This window comes from Bubalus kerabau, chromosome 7 (assembly GCF_029407905.1).
Source record: "Bubalus kerabau isolate K-KA32 ecotype Philippines breed swamp buffalo chromosome 7, PCC_UOA_SB_1v2, whole genome shotgun sequence".
In the NCBI taxonomy this organism is placed as follows: Eukaryota; Metazoa; Chordata; class Mammalia; order Artiodactyla; family Bovidae; genus Bubalus; species Bubalus kerabau.
In genome coordinates, this window is record NC_073630.1 from 50,531,611 (window position 1) to 50,555,490 (window position 23,880).

A 23,880-nucleotide genomic window follows, 5' to 3' on the forward strand; every position below is an offset into this window, starting at 1 on the left:
AGGGCTATGTTTCAGAACAGAATTAATGATGTAGAGTTGTGCTTCACTCATATAAAGGTATCATCGTTAGAGTCATATGAATTAAGAGTTCACCGAGAGAAGGAAAAGGAAAGAGAATAGCTCCTTGGGAATACTGCTAATAAGACAAAACAAATGCGTAGCTAATGAAATAAATATGGCCATCAAGACATGGGGGATGAATCAGGAAGGTACAGTTTCTTGGAAGTCTGTAGAGGAGAGTTTTCAGAAAGTGACAGATGGTTGTATAGTTGAGGGCATAGTCCACCTATGCCACCAAAGGATATGCTGAGAGCCTTCATGAAGAATCCTTTTTTTAGTTCTCTGTAACGAGAACAGTTGTACTTATGAGGAGATGATTTGTGCTTATTTTGTGAACCCTTTCAGTGATTTCATTTCCTTCTTTGTCTACTTTTTGTAACTGTTAAGGGTCCTCATGTATATTTTGTGTATCCTTTTAGTTTCATTTTATTTCTCTAGTTCACTGATGTCCTTCATGTTTTATGTCTTTGCATTATATGAATCTTTGTAAGTAATTTCTTCTTTCTCTCTGGGGCATAGAGAGAGGAAATGAAAAGTGGCCAGTAGTACTAAATAGAGAAATGTGATGTATTGGAAAAAAGCCATTAAATATGGTGAGAAGACAATCATTAACCTACAGATAGCAATTTAAACATTGGTATGGGAAATTGACTCACATTTGCACACAAAATAAATCTTAAAGAAGGTGTAAGTAGAGCAGCCCGAATGGTTATCAACAGATAAATAGATAAACAAAATGTGGTATACAGGGAAATACTGTTCAGCCTTAAAAAGTATGGAAATTCTGACAAATGTTGCAACATGGGTGAACCTTGAAGACATTATACTAAGTGAAATAACTCAGTCACAGAAAAGCAAATACAGTATGATTCTGCTTACATGAGGTACCTAGAGTAGTCAAAATCAAAGACAGAGAGTAGTATAGTAGTTGCTGGGGGCTAGTGGGAGGCGGAGAAGGCAATGGCACCCCACTCCAGTACTCTTGCCTGGAAAATCCCATGGACGGAGGAGCCTGGTAGGCTGCAGTCCATGGGGTCGCACAGAGTTGGACACGACTGAGCGACTTCACTTTCACTTTTCACTTTCATGCATCGGAGAAGGAAATGGCAACCCACTCCAGTGTTCTTGCCTGGAGAATCCCAGGGACGGGGGAGCTTGGTGGGCTGCCATCTATGGGGTCGCACAGAGTCAGACACGACTGAAGCGACTTAGCAGCAGCAGCAGCAGCATTGGGAGGAGACGGAGAAAGCAATGGCAGCCCACTCCGGTGCTCTTGCCTGGAAAATCCCATGGATGGAGGAGCCTGGTAGGCTGCAGTCCATGGGGTCACACAGAGTTGGACACAACTGAGCGACTTCACTTTCACTTTTCCGTTTCATGCATTGGGGAAGGAAATGGCAAGCCACTCCAGTGTTCTTGCCTGGAGAATCCCAGGGATGGGGGAGCCTGGTGGGCTGCCGTCTATGGGGTCGCACAGAGTTGGACACGACTGAAGCGACTTAGCAGCAGCAGCAGTGGGAGGAGAATGGGGAATTATTGGTTAATGGATACAGAGTTTAAATTTTGCAGGATGAGAGTTCTGGAGTGGATGGTGCTGATGGATGTACAACAATATGAATACTTAATACCATTGATCTATACACTTAAAATGGATAAAACGGTAAATTTTATGTTATGCATATTTTGCCACAATAAAAACTGATTTATGAGAATAAGTAGATATGACATAGGTAAATGAGTGACTTCTTATTTAAGGCGTAGGTAAGAAAATGGAGGAAACTAAATGGCAGTTACAAATGGGTAGTTTGATGAGGTAAAAGGCTTTCTTAAGAAACTGGTAGATCTGATTATGCTTGAAAAAAGGAAGTACTTTACTGACATGTTAAAAAGTTGAACATTTAAAAATTTTTAATTCAACAAGGATTTTGTTCAAAAAGTAGTACCACCATGTATTAACATAAGAGTTGGAAGTTGGTATTACACCTTATTACATCTTTTTTATCCACAAAATTTTATTAGAAATATTATACTCTTGACAATTATATAAGCAAGCAACAGTCTATACCTTATTACATCTTAATGTAATATGTATTTCTTTCTTTATATTTATGTTGGTTTATGGTTTGAAAACATAGGTTAATAAAAAATGCATTTAGTGTGGGCAAGAAACTGGTTGACAGACTAATTTTCCATTGCTAGATGGCACTATCACTAGCCATTTTCAAGCCCTTTATAGAATTACTTCCTATGAAGAATTTGAATGACAGTTCTCTTAAAACAATCCGCTGAACTTTTTGGAAGGCGATGGAGATGGGCTGGGCTGGGGAAAGGGAAGATGAGAGGATGAGTAATGAGAGAGGGGAGATGCAAGAAATTCTTACCTTTAAAATATGCTTATTCGTTTGTTTGGTTTCTGAAGTATATATCGTAAGAATGTAGAATTCTAACATCCTTATTTTCCGTGTTTTGACCAGTACCAAATATTTTGTGGCAGGATTTTAATGATAGTGCTACAGCTGTACTACAGTGAATAATAATAGGTTTCTGTGTGCTAGCTGCATACCCACTGATCCAGAGCCTGTGGCCCTAGCAAAGGTAAGCAAGCATATCCCAGATTGCAGTGTGAGATAGTTGAAGACTGATCTGCTTTGGTCGCTGTTAAATTTCTCTCATCTGTTTTTAATGAGCATGCCCAATTGCATGAATCTGACCATGACTTTAGACTGCATTTTCTTTTAGATGTGTAATTTTGAAAAAGAGAAGATTAAGTTTTAAGTTAGTCGATATATGTTTTTAGGCCTGTGTCTAGATTCTTTGAGTGGTTTTAAAGAATGTCCCCTCAAAGTAATCACTCTAGTTTCTAATGGAACCTGCACTATATTAAATATTGGAGGCTGAATTTATCACAAGACTAAACGCTTAATAAATTACTGTGCATAACTGACTGTTCAACATGCTTTGTTGATTGGCTTGAAATTACAGTATACCATGTCTTCTTCTTTACTCTAGAGCTTTCTTTTAAAGTTTGAGCAGTTGATATGTTTTAGTTAAGTCTTTTTTTTAGTGGCAGAAGATAAAGAGACTCAAAGTACTTCAAGTAATGGGAAATTTGTTGTAAGAATGCTTATCATCAAAGATGTTATTTATTGCAAGTGACAAAAGCATACCCATTTGCTCCATTCATTAAGTCATTAAAAATTGATTCAATTCCTCCTGAAGACTGGCGTTATTCCGGGTTTTGGAAATAGAGCATTGATCAAAATAAATATCCTACCTTCATGAAGTTAGCAGTCTTAGGAAGACAGGTAATGAACAGGTTTGCATGATCTCAGAAGACCTTGTAGGGCCTAATAGAGTTCAGGATTTAAGTATAAAGTCATTATACTTACTGCAATTCTAGCTCCATTTAGGAGTTTTGAGCTAAGCAGTGAGGTGTGATCTGTCTTTTGAGAAGATTATGTAGTTACTGTGTGGCTGTTAGACTCTGGAGAAGAGAGGAGTAGAAGTAAAGGGTCTGCTCTTGGAGTGACCTGGGAGAGGGAGGTAGCAGAGGGGTCTGATTCCTGGTATAGTTTGAAGGACTAGCTGACAGGATTTGCTGTTGGATTGGATTTAGGAATTTGATGGGGGGAGGGGGGTTGGAGACAGGAATTAAGGATCATGCAGTGCCTAGGTTTTATGTACCTGTGGTGTTAAAATTTCTTGGAGGCAGTTAGGGGAAAAAAGGTTGAAAAAGGCTCAGTTGAGGGATCAGTAATGGTCACATTTCAAAGAGGTGAAGAACTGAGTGCTGAGAGGTCAAGATGCAGCGAGGGATCCTGGAAAGAAGAAAGAGAAGTGAGCAATAAGCTTATGAGGGGAACTGGGAGAGTCTAGGGTGCTGAAGTATATGAAGGAAATATTTTTTTTTAAAAGGGCATAGACAGTGTCAGATGCTCCAGAAGTTTGAGTAAGATCACAACAGAGAACCACCCTTGGGTCAGCAAAGTAGAGGTTGAGGTTGTGCTGTAATGGTGGAAGTGAAAGTCGCATAAGAGTGGATGAAAGAGGAAGTGAAGACAGTAAATACTGACTTTCAAAAGAAGGGGAAGAGAAATGGGACTATGATACCTGAAGATAGATATGATGTGAGGGGCAGTTTTTATTTTTTTTTTAAAGGTGAAAGATTTTAAATGTGTTTACATATTAATGGAATGACCCAGTTGAGATATAATTGATGTAGGAGAAAATCAATTAATGAAAGCCATCTTTATTTAAGGAGAGTATAGGTATGTAGTAGGGGCTTAATCCACTCTGGTCATCTGTATTTCTGTCTGTTTCTTTCTGGATTTTGCTTTTATTTTCGCCTACTGTATTTCCTAAAGGCTAACTCTGTGGCTGCGGGCAGTTGTAGACTTACCTTTTCCCAGGGTCATGACAAAAGAGAAAAGAATTTTTCCTGCCTCCTCTAGTTAGAAAAATTTCAGGAAGTAACTGGCTTTAGGTCATGTGGCCATAACTAGACCTGTCAGTGTGACCTCCAGAATGATGCCCTCTGATTACTTCCTTCTCCGACCCCCTCTCCCTGGTGATTATGAGTCTTGTCTCAGAAGACAGCAGAGAGAAAAGGGGTACCTACTTGACAAACAGCTGTAACAGATAGATGAGCAAGAGAAGGTAGATGTTGACAAGAGTAGATTGAAGAAAAGCTTAAAAGGTTATTCTGGATCCAGAAGTAGGTGAGTGAAGTCTGGCAGCCTGGGTCACAAGATACAAAATATAGTTACTCCTTCAGAAAATCTGATACTTTCTTGACATTTTCAGTCAAAAACTTTTGGATTACAAATGGATTTTTCTCATAGACCTCTTTTCTTCCCACTCTGGATTTTATGGTAAGAGCATGTTATTTCCTAAATGTAAATGCTTTATTAAATCCCATTTTGGTATTTTAATTAAATGAGCTAATATAACTCTCAACACTGGACACTATCATTAAAGTTTGCTTCACCTCTACCCTTTCCAAAATTTTTCTGGCTGTTACAGATTTTCACTATTGCACAGCAGTTTTTTCATTGATGAGGTGAAACCCTGACTGTGTTCACCTAGGATTGCTAGAAATGCCTATACCGTGCAGGAGGAAACATAGGTGTTTTTAAAAGCATCATTGGAGGATCAAAGAAGTGAATTTGAGGTGTCAAAAAGTAGGTGCTGTCCATTCCGCGTTAGTTTGGAAATGTTGAGAAAGTGATGCCCTCCAGATACTTGTCAGTGTAAGGAATAATATGATTCTTGGAGCATGACACACTCCCTAAAGGCAAATAGTATTCATCACACTTCAGTAATATCTAAAAATACCACCTGCTGTTTGCAACTACTGTAAAGAGCTTGAGAATATGGAATACTTTTCCCATGCTGAGTCTTCATCATGTCCTGGAGTTCTTGTCAGTTGTGTTACTCATCAATTTTTGCCAAGTGAGGTCTTCTCAGCAGGGAAAAGAACAGACATAACATTAGAGAATCAATGAATATAAAGTTTATAAAGTCATCCTTAGTCAGTTGTCTGGAAAGATACGCTTTTGTGAAACTACAAAGAGTTATTAAATTAGTAGTAGTTATGGGTAATTTCCTGCTGTTATCAATTCTAGGAAAAGCAATACTTGTATGAGTTTAGGCTACTAGAAGAAATGGAAGTTTTATTTAGTTTACAATGCTGTTTTCATTTTCTGTATTTTCTAATGGAAAATTTGGACAGCTTTTTTTTTTTTTTCCCCAAAAATTGTCATTTTGGTTGTCTTTCACTTCTCTTTATATTAATAGGAAGCAAGGAGCAGAACTCTCTGAAATAGCAAATTGGTGTAATATTTTTACTAGTAACATTTGTGTAGACTGAAAACGTGTATAAGCTACAAAATAGATAATGTATTGTCTTCAGGAATGTAAGAATTCATTTGAGGTCACTTCTAGGGTTTTGGTTTGTCAACAATTCCATTGAAATAAATTATCATTACTTACTAGATAATAAAGTATTCTGTTTATGTGGAATAAGAGGGCAATTTATAATTTAAGAAGAATTCTGAATTTAATAATTTGGTAATAACTGTTCATTTGTCTTCAACACTGTTTCACCAGAGTGAGCAAAATTACTTTTTTCCCCAGTGACACAGCTGGGGCCTGAAAAAAAATTAAACAGGAAAGCACTTTTGGATCTTGGAAATAAGTCAATTGAAGAGAACAAGGAAATATAAATGTGAATTATTGAGTAGACAATTAGAAAAGTAAAAAAAAGAAAGGTTATTTCAATTCTAGCTGTGCTTTTATAGTAGAGCAATATGTATGGATGTGAAAGTTGGACTGTGAAGAAAGCTGAGCGCTGAAGAATTGATGCTTTTAAACTGTGGTGTTGGAGAAGACTCTTGAGAGTCCCTTGGACTGCAAGGAGATCCAACCAGTCCATTCTAAAGATCAGTCCTGGGTGTTCACTGGAAGGACTGATGCTAAGGCTGAAACTCCAATACTTTCGCCACCTCATGCAAAGAGTTGACTCGTTGGAAAAGACTCTGATGCTGGGAGGGATTGGGGGCAGGAGGTGAAGGGGACAACAGAGGATGAGATGGCTGGATGGCATCACCGACTTGATGGACAAGAGTTTGGGTGAACTCCAGGAGTTGGTGATGGACAGGGAAGCCTGGCGTGCTGCGATTCATGGGGTCGCAAAGAGTGGACACGATTGTCCCAGATATGACTGTTGGTAAACCTTTCAAGCAGACTGTTGTAAACCTTTCAAGCTGGCTTTTCTATTCTTTTATATGTGTGTCTCCATAGTTTTTTAAGCCTTCCTTATATTCTGGCACAAAAAGTTGTTCTAGGCTTATTTTGTTATTTCTTAGCTCTCCCCCTGGAAACAACCATTACTCCAAGGAGTTCTGGTTACTTCTAGTTGAGGTAGTGTTTAGAAACCAAGATTTGCACACTAGGTCTTCTCATTGCTATTAAGGTATTATTCCCAGGCCCTCTCAGTAGCGAGACTTAAGAAACACACTCCTATATTTACTTCTCTCTGTATATTAAAAGTCATGAACTGAATTGAATAGTAAATCTTGTTTTAAAAGTGTCAAAGACATTTTTGCAGTAGTTTATTATTAGTTTTTTTTATTTTTCTAAATAAACAGCATAAATCTGTATGGCAAGCTTTCCAATATTATGAAGATAGGATCTTAGATCTTTTCAACCTGGTACTAAGTGAATGTTGAACAATTAGCTTTTTTAAAGATTCTGAGTCTTTATAATCACTGAGTCTCTCACCTTTTGGATACTGATATCTTGAGAAACTCCAAGGTACAGCTATCCTTTCCTAGACAGACAGTATTCTAAAGAAGGTGTGGCACTTGACTGCCTGGATTCAAGTCTTTGTATAGATTTTTTCCCCTTGGGCAAGTGTATTAATCTTTTCTGTCTTTAACTTTCCCCATCTGTGAAATGTAGGTAGTAATAGTACCCTCTTTAGAAGTCTCTGTTAAGGATTAATCAATCAATATACAGCTTAGAACAGGACTAGACAGCTAATAAGGACCTGGTATTTGCTATAACCATTGTTAGTGTTAAAAGATTGCCATACTTTCTCGAAGAAAACCACAAACTACAAAGTAATGAAGAAGTTAGCAATTATTAGAAGTCTATGCCTATATAATGGAAAAAGAAAGATTATTAATACAGTTTTTAATTTCTTTAATTGAAAGCAACTTCAAATTTAGTGAAAATCTTCAGGACCAAAACACTTTGCCTCGAGGCCCTCATTCCAGCTTTGCTTTTGGTCCTGATAATGAGTATGCAAGTATACCCAGGTGTCCTCACTTTGTAGTCTTCTTTAATCTGGAACAATTCCAAAGTATTTCCTGGCCTTGCATGTCTGTGGCCAGTAACTGTTAACAGTGTCATTTTGTAGGTTGTATCTAAATTAGGATTTGTTTGATATTTTCTATGATTAGATCCATGCTAGGCATTTTGGGCTGGACTGTCACAGAAATGATTCTTTTCATTAGAGCCTTTTGAGTGCCACCTGGTGTTAGTTTGTTATGCAGTATTACCTGTGATCACTTGATTAAGATAATGTCTGTTCTGCTTCTGTAACTGTAAAACTGCGTTTTTCCCCTTTGTAGTTAGTATTTTTTTATGAAGAGAAACTTGGAGGCTTTGTAACATCACATCCCTCATCTCTTTTCACCCACTGATTTTAGCATACATGACTATTTTTTGCCTGAATTAATTGTTACTCTGATGGTTGTCAAATTATAGTTTTTAAAATCCCGTCATTCCTTCTATTTATTAGTTGCATTCTAATATAAGGAAAAATTAAACAGAGTATATTAACATCTTGTCCTGTGAAGATGGTGGGAGATAAAAGGCATATCTTGAAAATAGAAGTGGGAGAAATAATGAATATCAAAATCTTATGACTGATCTGAAAATTGATCTTCTGTATTTATTCATTTATATCAGCATGGTGCCTGGATATCAACGTTATTCAGTGAGTTTGTTGCTTTGGTTATTTTGATGCTTTAATTGTCCCAGATATGACTGTTGCAAACCTTTCAAGCTAACTTTTCTATTATTTTATATGTGTGTCTCCACAGTTTTTTAAGCCTTCCTTATATTCTGGCACAAAAAGCTGTTCTAGGCTTATTTTGTTATTTCTTAGCTCTACCTCTGGAAACAACCATTACTCCAAGGAGTTCTGGTTACTTCTAGTTGAGGTAGTGTTTAGAAACCAAGATTTGCACACTGATATTGAGGTATTATTCCCAGGCCCTCTCAGTAGCGAGAGTTAAGAAACACACCCCTATATTTACTTCTCTCTGTATATTAAAAGTCATGAGTTCTCACTGATACCTGATACTAGTTCACACTGATAGCAGTCTAACACTACTGGATTAATTCTAGCTGGTTTATTTAGTTGACTTCATGTCCTATTTATCTCTCGGTTATGTCCGACTCTTTGTGACCCCATGGACTATACAGTCCATGGAATTCTCCAGGCCAGAATACTGGAGTGGGTAGCCTTTCCGCCAGGGATGGAACCCAGGTCTCCCGCATTGCAGGCAGATTCTTTACCAGCTGAGCCACAGGAGAAGCCCAAGAATACTGGAGTGGGTGGCCTATCCCTTCTTCAGCAGATCGTCCCAACCCAGGAATTGAACCGAGGTCTCCTGCATTGCTGGCAGATTCTTTACCAACTGAGCTATCTCTTTTCACCAATCACGAAAAAACTAGCTCTGTTATCATCAATGTATTTTCTAGTTAGCTCAGTCCGCCTGTACATTTTCAGTCTCTTGACACCATTGGGCTGTTACCTCACTGAGGAGCTTGCCTTGTATGGACCTAGTATTCCCATGTCCTCATATGCAGACTCTGACCACCAGTAGTCTACCTTCCCCTCCTCATATGGAACTCAGCTACTGTTGGGCAATATGAGAGTTAAAAAACAGACCTTGGAGAGAAGTTGAGTGAGCACTGTACAGTGACATGGTGTTCAGGAGTCCATCTTTATGAATTTATTTTTATTATTGAAGCACATTATTTTCTTTATGAATTTATTTTTATTACTAAAGCACATTATTCACATTTTTCCTTTATCACATAACTCTAGCTATTGAAAAAGTCCCCTGTAAATGGGGGTGCCATTTAGTATTTTAATGTTTTAATCATTGTGTCAGTAGTACTCAAAAAACAAGTAAACTTTTCCTAAAAGTTGTTTTGGTGTTAGTAATGTATATAGTAGATGAAGCCTAAATTGGAAAATGCTGTATACCAAATGCAGCTAATATAATTTGTGAACTGTTTCAGATGCTAGATGTCCTAGAAAGAGTCATATCAAACAAATTTCCTGAGTAACATTATCTTGAAAATGCTTTTACCATGGAAATTGGTGAATTTTTCTATTCTGGAAGAAATAAGGATTAACACGTTTCTCATGTAATGTCTCTTCTTGCCCAGAGATGTGTGACATGAAACTGTGAAAGCTCAATTTTTATCTGACCTTTGATTTAATACTCTTTAGAAATAAAGTATGTATTAACTGGACGTTGTGTTCATCATTTGTTGAACTCCTTGAAGTCAATACATTTTCTTACATTAAGCTTTACATTAGTCTTAGTAATAATTTCTTGTCTCTGATGTTTTATCTAGTGCCCGCTAGTAATTACTGTGCACTCAGTAAATATTTGTTGAATAAAAAAATCCCAAGTCACCTGTGCAGGTAGTCTTTTGAAGAGACTTTCAAATTCCAAGAGAAAAAAAATGTGAGCATTTTTGAACTCTTAGCAGAAAATAAAGCAAACATTTGTAAAGCTGTAATTTAGAATTGTTTTTGTTATTTTGTTATTAACATATTCTTTGAAAGTATCATTCTCTCTTTTTTATGAAGTTTAACCATACTTTTGAAAAGTTTGTTGCTTTATCTAGAAATGCCACTCTAAGAGTGAATGCAAAGGTGACATTTTCCTGGCAGCTTTGGTTAATAAATCATTTTATTATTCACTCACTTATCCAGCAAGCATTAATTGAGTTCCTAAGAAACACCTGCCATTCCACATTTGTTAGTGCGTGTTATATTTTTGGCATTGTATAGCGTGTTGTGAGTATAGAAATGAACGAGAGGTATTGTTTGCCCTTAAAGAACTTGTTTTCATTTGATGTGAATTACTCTTTATAGCCTCAGTTTGGGGTTTAAAAAAAAAGGTCAAGGGCTGAGTGTAAAATGGAAGATACGTAACTAGAAATTCATCCACTCAGTCCCTAAGGTGATGTCTTCAATGATGCCATAATGAGATATTTAGGAAAACTTGACTAAACATTTAGTTCCTTTATAGCCATTGAGTCCACTATTTTATTGACTGATACATAAAGTAAGTAGACTCCTTGAACTTACTTATTTGTTATAAGTAATGATACTTACTATTTACCATTCCTAAGAGTTATTTCCTCATACGTTTTGTTAATTTTACAGTCATACAATTTTGAGATTCAGTGTTTCTGCAGTTTCTGTTTTTAGATATGTCTTTGTTATCTTTCATAATCTTCATGAAAACAGGTGTTGATGGCATATTCTTGTTTAAATGATAAGAATGCACTTGACAATACGAAAAGTATTAAAATCTTCTCTTAGTGTCCATTGTACCACTGTTGGGAAGAGAACAATACCCTTGTAATTTTTGAACTCTGAGCATTGAGACATTTACCAATATTTATCTAGGATGCCTAAAAATTACATGTAATTCTTGAATGATGAAAGGTAAGGAGCTCCTGAGAGAAAGTGTGTAGTTATTTCTCTTGGATACAACTACTGATATTTAGGCTTCCCAAGTTCAGGGTGTGGCTCTTAGGTGTCCAAATATAGCATAGTGCAGGAATTTAGTCCATGTTACAGAGACATGCCCCGCTGACCACCATGCATCCGAGGCGCTCACATGCTTGCTCTGTTCTAAAGATAAGCCTCTCTTGATGGTCCTGAGCAGCTGATCAGCTAAAATCTCACTCTGAGCTCTGGACACCACAAAGTCTGTAAACCGCCTGAGTTAAGATGGAGTGTGGAAGGCTTTACATTTTTTCATTTTTTATATTTGAAAAACTTATTTTTTATGTTTATATTATATTTCATTAAAGTTGCTTTTCACCAAAGTCTTGCTATGTTGAACCTTCAGTCAGTTGCATTTTCCCATAATAAGTTATGACTGTCACTATAAGAACTTCTGAGTCTTTTGTAACTTGAAATTCTTAGTTGAAATAGACTTTGGAAAAGTTGTGAATACGGGTTGCACCTATATTTTAGAAATTAGCACTTCACATAAACATGACAATAATTGAGATATTTTTCAAATGACAATAGTTTTTAGGTTGTGTATCTGGGTAGCTTCAAAATATAGAACTTCTTTCACTAACCATTTCATATAGCCAGCTTTAAGGATAGTTACTTTCATTAACAATATTTTTACTTTCTCCTTCCTGACCCTCCTACCATACCTTTTGATACTTACAAAGAAGTTTTCATACTTTATTAGAAAGTAGTACATGTGTAGTAACTGTAACGTGTTTAGCTGTACAGTACTGTATTAGGATATTAGGAATTGATTTTTCTAAAATACGTAGTTTGCCAAAAGAAACTGTTAAGCCAGTTGCTTTCTTAATATTAAGAACGTTAGATATGGTATCATAAATTTAGAATGTAGGACTTTTTAAAAAGTAGTAAGAAAGAAAGATATTAAGAAATGAAATGCAGAGTAAATGTAAATGATGTGTTATATGTATTATATCCATGGTGTAGATATAAATATATCCAAGGTGTGACACAGCTAATTGTGAATTTGGAAAATTTTGAAATATTCTCATTAATACAGAGGAGAGGAGAACAAGGAGTGTAATGGTGAAGAGCTGGGGCTTTGAAGTCAACAGATACTGTTTTGAATCCTATCTCCACTGCTTACTTTGTGTGTGAATTTAGACAAGTTACTCATACTCTCTGAGCCTCAGCTTCCTGATCTGTAAACCAAGATTATATTACTCCTAAAACCTACTTCATAGGATTTCATGAGATAGTTCACATAAAGCATTTAGCCCAGTTGCTGGAACTTGCTAAGTGCTTATAAAGTGTTAGGTGCTGCTGTATTAACATGTCTCTACATGCACACTAATGCTTTGTAATTAGTCCCCCGCCCTCCCCCCCACCCCCCAACAGAATTGAGGTGATTTCACAAATCATATTTGAAGGCTTTTAGGACAGCTTGTACTTATATTAAATATAACAGATGAAAACTTAGGTGGTGGTACTTCACAAAGCTGTTTTGTATTTTTAGGCCTATAACTTAATGAACTGAACTGAACTGAACACAAGTATATGGCTAACTGCACTGGGTGCATTCAGTTCAGTTCAGTCACTCAGTCGTGTCCGACTCTTTGCGACCCCATGAACTGCAGCACGCCAGGCCTCCCTGTCCAACACCAACTCCTGGAGTCCACCCAAACCCATGTTCATTGAGTCGGTGATGCCATCCAACCATCTCATCCTCCATCGTCCACTTCTCCTCCTGCCCTCAATCTTTCCTAGCATCAGGGTCTTTTCAAATGAGTCAACTCTTCACATCAGGTGGCCAAAGTATTGGAGTTTCAGCTTCAACATCAGTCCTTCCAATGAACACCCAGGACTGATCTCCTTTAGGATGGACTGGTTGGATCTCCTTGAGTCCAAGGGACCCTCAAGAGTCTTCTCCATCACCAAAGTTCAAAAGCATCAATTCTTCTGCGTTCAGCTTTCTTTATAGTCCAACTCTTATATCCATACATGACCACTGGAAAAAGTTTTATAAGATTGCATTTTATAGATGAAATGAGCAAGTAAATACATGTATTTTAATCTCCTGAAGTTTCTCTTTCACAGTTTTTGTTTCTATCACATTTGCTTGAGGCAGGAATGGACAGGAAGCACACAAATTCTTACCTCATCCTAATGTCACATACATGGCTATAAACTGGCACCTTCTAACTTCCAACATGTTAAAAGTTCCTATGATCTTCTTTTGGAGTCAGGGATTCTCCATTGTTACTTTGAAATGTGATATTGTGAAAACAGTATCATATGTCTTTCATACAACTATGGGATAGCAAGTGGACACAATTAAAAACAAAACAGGTTCTTTAAGGAAGAAAAAAGTCAGTTATATATTCAGCTAATACTTAAATGGCAACTTTATGCTGAGCTGCTGGAAACTTACAATATGGTAGGAACATAAGATGTAATTAAGCAAATAGTTACAAAATAAGGCAGCACATATGATATGCCATTTGGTAGGAATAGTAAGTACTATAGAAATTCAGGGGAGGGAGACATTGCTTTCAGTTGGTGTTTCTTCTCCTTATAAGCTCATTTGTTCAATTGAGGATGTACCTATGCATGACTCATGCATCTTTTTTGGAAGCCTGCTTTTGTTAAATGGCCACAGGAATGTTCCTTTCTTTACTCTGTTGCTGGGTATTTCTAGCCTTTCCTATCTCTTCATTCTCCTCATTACTACAGCTCCTGCTGCTGTCTAAAAGCTTTCTCTTCTTAAGCACAGTTATAATTTTTCTCTTTAAAGTGCTGATCCAAAATAATTATGTGGAGGTAGGATTGATAATAACAGTTAGGATAAGGGGAAGAAAGGGAAGCTGTTCTGGTACAGAACCAGGAATCTCATCCCTTATTACAGAAATAGCTCTTTAGCTAGCAGCAAAGGGAGATAATGGAAAGGAGAATCCTCATCTTGCCTGTGATCCTGTGAAAAATCCATAAATGTGCACCCCCCACACCCTCTTATCTCCTGGAGATTTGCTTCTAGTCACCATCCTGTCCCCATTCTCCCCTGTCTCACAGTACTTCCTTTGGTCCAGAGCCCTGCTGCAGCTCTGAATCTCCTGAAATCTCTTTGAAATCTTACCCTTCAGCCTGGTAGAGCCCCCTTTTCAAGTGGTAGAAGCCAGTGCCATGATGAAGAACTGGCATAGCTCCACTGGGCTATTGTGTTACTATTGCCGGGCCTTCAGTAGGCCCTGGTGCTTACTTGATGTCTCTAGTGGAATCCTGACTCCATTAACACAATTACCCGTGGCAGATTGCTCATATGTAATGTTTAACTCTTGAATTACTATTAATGCTATATGTTCAGAAGCTTTGATTCTAAGAGAAAATGTGTTTTGAGTTTTAAAGTTAAATAATGAGCACTTCTTTTAAATCAGGAGCCACCTATATTGTCAGTGAACTTGGGGTCACAAGATTAGAGTCAAATTCTAGCTGTGTGACTACATTACAGTTATATGGCCTCTATTGGCCAAGGTTCTTGCATAGACTGTAGAGAAGCAGCTGTCTCACAGATGTGGTTTGGAGATGTTAAATATAGTGTATATTAATATGTAAAATCCTAATCAAAGGGATGTGGCATTATGGTGTTAATAATCACTGTGTTAGGCAGAACAAGTTCCTGCCCTTGAGGAACTCATCAGCCAGAGGGTAACACAAGCACGGACGATTTCATTAGAGCACATGGATAAATCCTATGGCAGATATATGTACATGTGATCAGGGGCATGAGGAAGAGCAACTGTAATCTAGAAATGGATAGACAGGGAAAACTTCATGGAGGAGTGAGTTCCTGATCTGGGTCTCAAAGGCTAAGGAAGAGCAGCCTGACAAGGAAGAAGATGGGCATGCCGTTCCAGGTTAAAGGAATGACATGTGGGAATATGGCAGATTTAGAAAGCTACATACATGGTTGCAAGTGTGGAGCATAAACTGTTTACTTGAAGTGCCTAATTTGATTATGAGGGCCATTTACCTGACTCTAAAGAGGTAACGTTATTGTACAGTGGTAAACGATTCTAGACATGGACTTGTTCTGAAACCTGGTTTGACCATTTAGTAATCTGTTTTAGCTAATTAAGAACTTCACCTTCATAAACTAACAGGTTCAGTATGATGATGAAAGTACCTACTTCAAAGAGTTGTTGCAGTGGTTTTGGAAATAAGCTTTGCAAATCTCCCAGTGTTTAATAGGAACAGTTTTGTTGCTGTCCTGAAAGTCCTTAGAGTTAATTTTCCCCCTCTCATCATTCTATAATCTACTGTTCTAGGTTAACAGTCTAGCAGTATTTTAAACATCATCTTTTGTTCATTATAATGAAATCAAAAACAAAGAATTTGAATGAATTTTAAAGATGGTCTAGCTCAGTTTCATTATTTTTTGTGCTGAGAAATTGAGTTCCTGGGACTGGAATCAGGTCTGTTTTAATTCCAGAGTTCTTTCTGTTGATATTGGGATAAATTGTCCTAGATCACTCAAAGACAACAACCTGTAGCGCTGGTCGCAGTTTCTAGCAGAAACAATAGAATTTTAACAGTGTAGAAACTGACATTTCCATAGCTTTGCAGATAGACTAAAAGAAAAAAATCTATATTTTTAAAGAAATACATTATCCTCCTCTGTCTGCCCTCTGGTGGAAATACTGTTTAGCAAGAGCGCATGAGGCAGTGAGACTTGGATAATAAAGAACTGGATAATTTTTTTAAGTTTACTTTTTAAAAATTGAAGTATAGTTGATTTCCAGATAATTCTTAATAACTCTTTTGCCAACAAAAATTTCTTACACAGAAAAGTTCCTCTTTCTGTTTGAATCTCCTTTCTAAAATGTAAAAATAGATTTTCATAGTAGTTGTCAATTACAAACACAGTCTGCTTCATTTATTTGAGAGAATCTTGTTGAGCACCTTTTGTGTACCAAGTGCTAGGGATAGAAGAGTGAGCAAGAAACTTATGCTTGAGAGGTATAAACAGATGTTAAAACAATAATCATAGAAACAAATAATCATAAATGCTATGTTAAATGCTACGCCTAAAAGTACAGTGTGATGTATGATCGTATAGCAGTGTTTGAGAAGGTTCCCCAAGGAATTAAAGTTTTATCTGCAATATGAAGGCTCAATAAAGTAAATAGGTAAAGGTGAGTCAGAGGGGTGGAGAAAATGAAAGAGGAAACGCCATGTGTGCAAAGACCCCGAGGAAGGGCATAGTATTATCTGTCCTAAGAATCAAAAGACAGTTACTGAATTTGGAGCAGAGAAAGCTAATATACATACAGTACAGGTCCTGGTCCTGAGAAGATACTTACCGGACATTACCAAAGAAACCAAAAAGCATGAGAAAAAGACAATGAAATGAGCCCCCAACCCCCCGCACCCCAAAGCAAACTGTGTGCTCTGTGTTAGAATTTTGTAGTTTTACAGATTCATTGTAAAGAAAATTACTTTAGCACCAGTGTAATTCTCTACTTAGCAGATGGAATAATACTAGAATTTGGGTACTTTAAACATGTCTTCTTCTTCATTTGATTTTTCTTCTTTTCTGTCTTATTTCATTGATAATTGAGAGAATATTTTGATGCACTGGAGTGTTTAGGCTTTTGCTGTTGATCAGATGAACAGCCATGGACATGACAGCATCTTATCCTGTTATCTTGGCTGAAGTTTTCGTGTGGGTGTGTGAGGTGCAGCTGTGCTGTCGGTTTCTTGGCAGAGTCTCAGACCAGGCAGTTCTCAGTGCAGTTCGTCTTGAATAGGAAGAAACTTAAAAAAAAAAAAAGCTACTTTGCATGTATTAAATTCAGTGGAGAGCACCCAGGGCCTGAACCTTTGGCTGATATTTATTCTAAGTTATTTGGCTAAATGGGTACAGCAGCCTCAGGCACATGCCCAGTCTTAACGGCAGGAACACAAGAAGGAGAGCTCATTTAAAAAAATTGTCAAAGCTGTCTCAGTATAAAATTATCAAATGTTGTATGTTATTTATGAGTTAATTTTTGTTAATGTTTTGTTTCTGATTTACTTAATGAAAAATGCAGATTGTGAACATCCAGCCTTGCTTGTAAAAGTAAGTTCATACTCAGGAAGATCTCATCTCAGGTTTATCACAGATGGATTCCCACATCTGCTTTTATTGCTCACTTTTTTCCTTTCCTCTCCTTTGGCCTTTTCTGTGATCTGTAAGCATTTTGTTTTTCCACATCTTCAAAGTATGTATGAAGACGAATATGGAGCTCTTCTTTTTTCCAGCACATTCATATCCTTTCCTTTGGATAAACTTGTCTTTGTTCTTCTTGAAGTAGAATGTCTTTAGCTGCTTCCAGTATTTAACTGCTTGTTTATCTCTACTGTTATTTAATATTATTCCTCTCACAGTAGCATAGAATCAGGTCCTGAGGTCAGTTGGCCTGAGTTGAGATCCAGTTCTGCTATTGACTGTCTCGATCCCATTAACTTCTCAGTTTCTTATCTCCAGAATGGAGATAATCATGTTGTGTAAATTTTTGTTTGTTTCTTTATTTTTAAGGCTTAAAGGGAAAAATGCATATAAAGGGCTTAATTCAAAGTAAGTGTCTAGGAGAAGAGATGTTAGTTGTCCTTTTCTTCATGATTTGGAGCCAGTCTCTTAGAATCCAGTAATAGCTATCTTTAGCTCTTTTGGGTGATCTCATTCAGTCTAAAGACCATCTGTATGCTCATGACTCCTAATTTATGTCTCTATTCCTAACCTTACTTTTCTGTAAGCTCAAGATTTGTATATCTGACTGCTCTTGTCTATCTGCGCTTAAATATCTGATACATACTTCAAATGTTTAGACATGTTATAATGTCTAAAAGTAGAACTTTTGGTCCCTATCACCTGCCCCTACTTGCCACCCAAGTCTAGTCCTCCTCACTCTTTCCTATCTTAATTAGTGGAAGCACTCTCTGTGCTTCTTTAGACTTTCTTCTGCCTACCAGCTTCCATCCATTTCATCAGAACATCTAAAAGCATTTTCCCCAGAATACGTCCTGAATCTGGCCACTTGTCACTATATCCTCTATTAGAACCTTGGTCCAAGACAGTAACTCCTTTTGCTTGGATAAGGACTGGTCTTATTTCTCTTTGTTTTCAGTCTTGTCTCCCACAATTCATTCTCCACAGTGGAGAGTGCTATTTTAAAAGCATAGATTATTTACTTCTTCCTCTTCTTATTGAAAGATATCCAGAATTCTTGAAAATCTTTTTTGGACTGGCCCTTCTGACTGCACTCTATCCCTCATACACAGCTGGTTCATTCCGTAAGGTTTTTACACCAGCTTTTAAGTCTGTTTGGATTGTTTTTTCTCCAAGATCATCACAGTGTTGGCTCCTTGCAGTTTTTGGGTCTTAAATCAGGTAACAGCTCCTCAGAGAAACTTACCCTGACATCTTTCCTTTCTTTTGTAATAGCTGATCATTATCTGAAATTCTTCCTCTTTTCTTCCTCCTTTTATTAATTGCCCCTGCCTACTCCCAAAAGAATTTGTTTTATGAAGGCAAGGAGTTTATCCGTCTTCTTTACTGCTATATTCCCAGTGCCTAGAATGGAATCTGATACTGAGAAGGTTTATAATGTTATGTGGATGGATGGTTAAATGAAAGGAAGAATGAATATATATCTGGTAAGTTTTTTTACAGCCAGGGAAATAGTAGATTATTTCATCCTGTTCAAATTTGCATAGATGCTTATTTTAGAATTAAACATGCTAATGTTTTGTTCTCTTTTCCTTTATGTGTCCTCTCTGTTCTAGATTGTAAGCCCTTAAGGGTAGGAGGTATGTCTCCATTGTTTTGAGCTTCTCATATAATGCCAAACATTATTTTAGTACTTATTAGTGATTAAATTGAAAATTCAGTCTAACATCGTTATTTCCTGTGAAGTTACAGTAGTGTTATATATGTATGTATATACATATATATAATTTTTATAAATTCTGAAAGCACATGTGTTTAAAATATTCTTTGTTTTTATCTTTTGTAGTTCATAATTGGACCCTTGAGGACACACTTCAATGGTTGATAGAATTTGTTGAACTACCCCAATATGAGAAGAATTTTAGAGACAACAATGTCAAAGGGACAACGCTTCCCAGGTGGGTCTTTATTATCCAAGTGTTTTTTTTTTTTTTCCTACTCCTCGAGAGTAAGGTCACTTTTCAATTAAGTTACTTCTGTGGCTAAGGACTCAAAGAAAATATTATAAATATATCCATTCTTTGACACATGTAAGGTATGAATTTGTAAGTTTTAATCAGTTTTTCTTGCTTGAATAATCAGGTCTTTGAAGAAAATTATTTCTAGAGAAAGTAATTTGAGAATTAGAAGATGGGTCAACTATATCTTTTTTGCTGCTGCTGCTACTGCTAAGTCGCTTCATTTGTGTCCGACTCTGTGCGACCGCATAGACGGCAGCCCACCGGGCTCCCCCGTCCCTGGGATTCTCCAGGCAAGAACACTGGAGTGGGTTGCCATTTCCTTTTCCAATGCATGAAAGTGAAAAGTCAAAGTGAAGTCGCTCAGTCGTGTCCAACTCTAGTGACCCCATGGACTGCAGCCTATCAGGCTCCTCCGTCCATGGGATTTTCTAGGCAAAAGTACTGGAGTGGGGTGCCATTGCCTTCTCCTTAGATAAATCAAAGAACCAACCTCTGAACCTGTGGTAAAAGTAACAAAACTTATTCATTTGATATGAGAAAACCTATTTGAATGGATTAATATACAGATATCTCTTAATTGTTGTTCTTTTAATAACGGCAATAACCACTTAATATTAGAGACAATAAGTTAAATCTCAAAAAAAAGTTTTATTAAACTTTTTAATTTAAACTAAACATTTACTAAAGGTAAATGATAGTAATTATTTTTGAATGTATATTACACAGAGATGCTTTGTATTATCTCATTTAAGCTTCAGGTTAAAATTAAGTATGTACTATTATTCCCATTTTATAGATTGAAGAAACCAAGTCAGAAAGAATTTAGATATTTTGCCCAAGGTAGTATTTGAACCTGGATAGATCTGATACCAAAGTATAAGATGCTAGTTTATCCCTTAGATGTCTGGAATTAATTGTCACTACTTTTCTAAATTATATTTAAAAATTCCGTTAGTTAACCTAATAATCACTAAAGATTTAAATGTTAAAATTTGCAGAAATTTCACTGAAATTTGACCCTTACAAGATTGCTCATGTTCCATTCAAACTTAGATTGTTTCTGTATCAAAAAAGACTTTAATAGTGTTGTCTATTATTATATGCATATTTCTAATCAATTTGCCTGCCTGTATCTTATTTAAGTATACAGCTTTTTTTTGCTTAGAAGTTGGTATTTTAGATCGAGTTGAAAGTTTCCATATCTCCTTAAATGTATTCTGAGCATCAGTATTTCTGATTTTACTGTGCACATGACTATAATGATGAAATTAATGGGGTTAAGAGTCAAATCAGTAAGTTTATATTAAGTATTTTTTATATTCATGGTGCAACTAGATGCTGGAAAGAAGAAAAAAAATTGAGTTCTTGCTTTTTAAATAAGACACATTTCTAAGTTAAAACAGAATAGTAGAGCATTAAGGTGGGATTAGGGTTTTTTAAGTTGTTTATGTTAACCCTGTGACTTATACAACTTTTCTTATGTGGTCCTTTGGAAAGTTTCTTTACATAATAACAACATGAAATAAACAGGCTGCTCAATATTTTGACTGTACATGTTATGGCCACTTTTTTTGTTTTAGTGAAGTAAACATTTTCAGTTTTTTAGTCACTAAGTCACGTCAGACTCTTTTGTGACTCCATGGCCTGTAGCCTACCAGGCTCCTCTGTCCATGGGCTTTCCCAGGTAAGAATACTGGAGTAGGTTGCCATTTCCTCCTCCAGGGGACCTTCCAGACCCAGGGATCAAACCTGCATCTCCTGCATTGCAGGCAGATTCTTTACCACTGAGCCATCTGGGAAGCCTGAAAGTTATCAGAGATAACCTCAAATTCTGGTAGAATTGTTGAGATAACATCACACTTAATCAAGATAAGTTTTTCAAAATAGTGAACATGTTACTACAGAAGAAAACTTATAAATGTAGAAGTTCAACTTTTAGGTCAGCCTACTGGTGCCTTTTTGAATGGAGGGGAAAGAAAAACTGGCATAGTCTTCATCAAGCCCCTTTTATGTGGTGATAGAGATTAGAGGAGTCCATTCAAAGGGGCAGTAGCAATTAATTACCTAAGTCACAAAGCTTTTTGTAGTGTAACTGTAGATATAAGAGCTGTTTGTAAGAATGTATAAGAAATGTATTACACATTCCAGATGTACACATACCTACAGTAATTCATTATTTTGTTTCCTTTCTGTGACCTTAAAATACTATTACATGTGTAGTAGGTAGGTAAAACTATGTTCGTTTTCATGTCATGGTTATCTTAAGCCTTTTACTGTATTTTCTATATTCTGTAATTCTGTTACCAGAGCTTATACTAAGGCTCTCTTCACCTGACACATGCCTCCTCATTCCTTTCAGACCTGTGTGAACTTCCCTGACATCCTCACCCACTCAGGTAGAATCCCTTCCACCTCTGGACTCATATTGAACTTTGCATAAAATTCTCTTTTATAGTTTCGTTTTTACTACATCTCATTGTCTCTCTTAAATTTTGTGTACTGATAGTATTGCTATTCATTCTTGCCCCCATCCATGCATTCATTCATCTATTACATAAACATTTATCAAGCATCTACTTTTGCCAAGCACCATGCTAGGTTTGGGGATAAAGAGATAAGACACAGTTTGCCTTCAGGCACTTTAATAAGTGTCATATTAAAGATGTGACAAGAGCTTACACACAAAAGGTTACCCACAGAGATGATGAATGTAGGCATTTTCTATAGGGAAAGTTAGAGTTCTTTACTCTCTAAAGTTTTGTGGAAACCTCATAGGAGTTCTGTAACCTGAAATCTTCCTAAATAAAAGGTTCAGAGTTCAGTCATTGGAATCATAGATAATTGGGATTGTCTTACTTACTAATTGTCTTCTTACTAATTATGTCATCTTGGGCAAGTTACAGCTGCCATAGTTTCCTCATTTATAAAATGGCAATTTTACATATATTATAGAATTTTTTGAGTTTGAAAAGTTCTTGGCACAGTACTCAGCACATAATACATGCTTATTTTTTTAATTGTCATTGTTATTAACAGTTTTATTATTATTATTATACTTTGTGTCATAAAATTCGTCTTTGTATCCCACTTGGTTGATAAGACATCTTAACTACTGGCCTGCTTGGATTGGAAGTCCAAAACAAAGAAATTTTATTTCCTTATTTCCCCTGAGCCTTTTGGCACCCTGCAGACTTTCTTCATTGCTAGTGAAATGGTTCTATACTTCTTATTACAAATATTCCTCAATTTATTCCCCCAACCAGCGATGACTTTTTACTTTTCATTTATGACTTCAGTGAACTTTTAAATAGTTTAAATATTAGAATGTAAAGGTACAGGTTTTTAAAATGATATTTATAAAGAAAATGAATATGATCTAAATTGAGAATGATTAAGTCTGCTGTGTTAATAAGTAAATTGCTTACAATTTTCTTGTTGTTTATGAAATGATGGTAAAATGCCAGAGGTAATTTAATAATCATAAAATATTTTGAATTTGATAAATTTCTGAATCACATTAATTTATAGCATAAAGAAACCTTAGAAAAACAAAAACATCAATATAGCAATGAAATTATTGACATACAGAAGTCTTTGCACTGCTGAGCTTGCACTGAAAAGGTTTTTGTTGCATATAGTAAAGTATTAAATTGCACTTGGGTGAACTCTTAAAGTAATCATCACTAATATATATAAGTATTAAGTGTGTTGCGGAAATATTTAAATGTACCTCCTAGTAATATTTTTAATATATATATTTTTTTAAATGAACAGGATAGCAGTACATGAATTTTCATTTATGATCTCTCAGTTGAAAATCAGCGACCGGAGTCATAGACAAAAACTTCAGCTCAAGGCGCTGGATGTGGTTTTGTTCGGACCTCTAACGCGTTAGTATTCTCTCGCACAAAATATGATGAAAAAGAGTAATCAGATCATCTGTTGTTATTTAAAGAAGGAAAAAGTAAGAAAGGTAGTAGACCAGAAGAATCCTCTGTTGGGTATAAGAGTATAATACTATCTTAAAAGATTTATAGGATGAGATTTTCTGTCATTGAAATATCCCATGTGGTATTTTCAAAGCTGGTTACTGATGTAGAAAGTTGTAAAACTGTATGTAAGTTGATTAAATTTCTAGATTTAAAACTCTATAGCAGTTTTAATGTTTGTTATTATAGTTCGATATTCACTAGAGTCCTTGTTTTAAAAGGTGCATTCCCACTATCTTGATGACATGAAATAATAAATCCCAACTGGATTTGATTAATTACCAGGAAAAGGATTTT

General features: G+C 36.3%; 1 protein-coding gene across 7 annotated transcripts in view; it reads left to right on the plus strand.

Annotated features, from left to right (window-relative positions):
• The window catches only part of STIM2 (stromal interaction molecule 2), a 188,674-nt gene that overhangs the window by 134,043 nt on the left and 30,751 nt on the right, over nt 1-23,880 (plus strand). For all 7 annotated transcript variants that reach the window (XM_055588205.1, XM_055588204.1, XM_055588206.1 and 4 more), the window contains exons 4-5: nt 19,420-19,531; nt 23,369-23,484. In XM_055588205.1, coding sequence (XP_055444180.1) covers nt 19,420-19,531; nt 23,369-23,484 — 228 coding nt within the window. The remainder of the gene's footprint in view (nt 1-19,419; nt 19,532-23,368; nt 23,485-23,880) is intronic.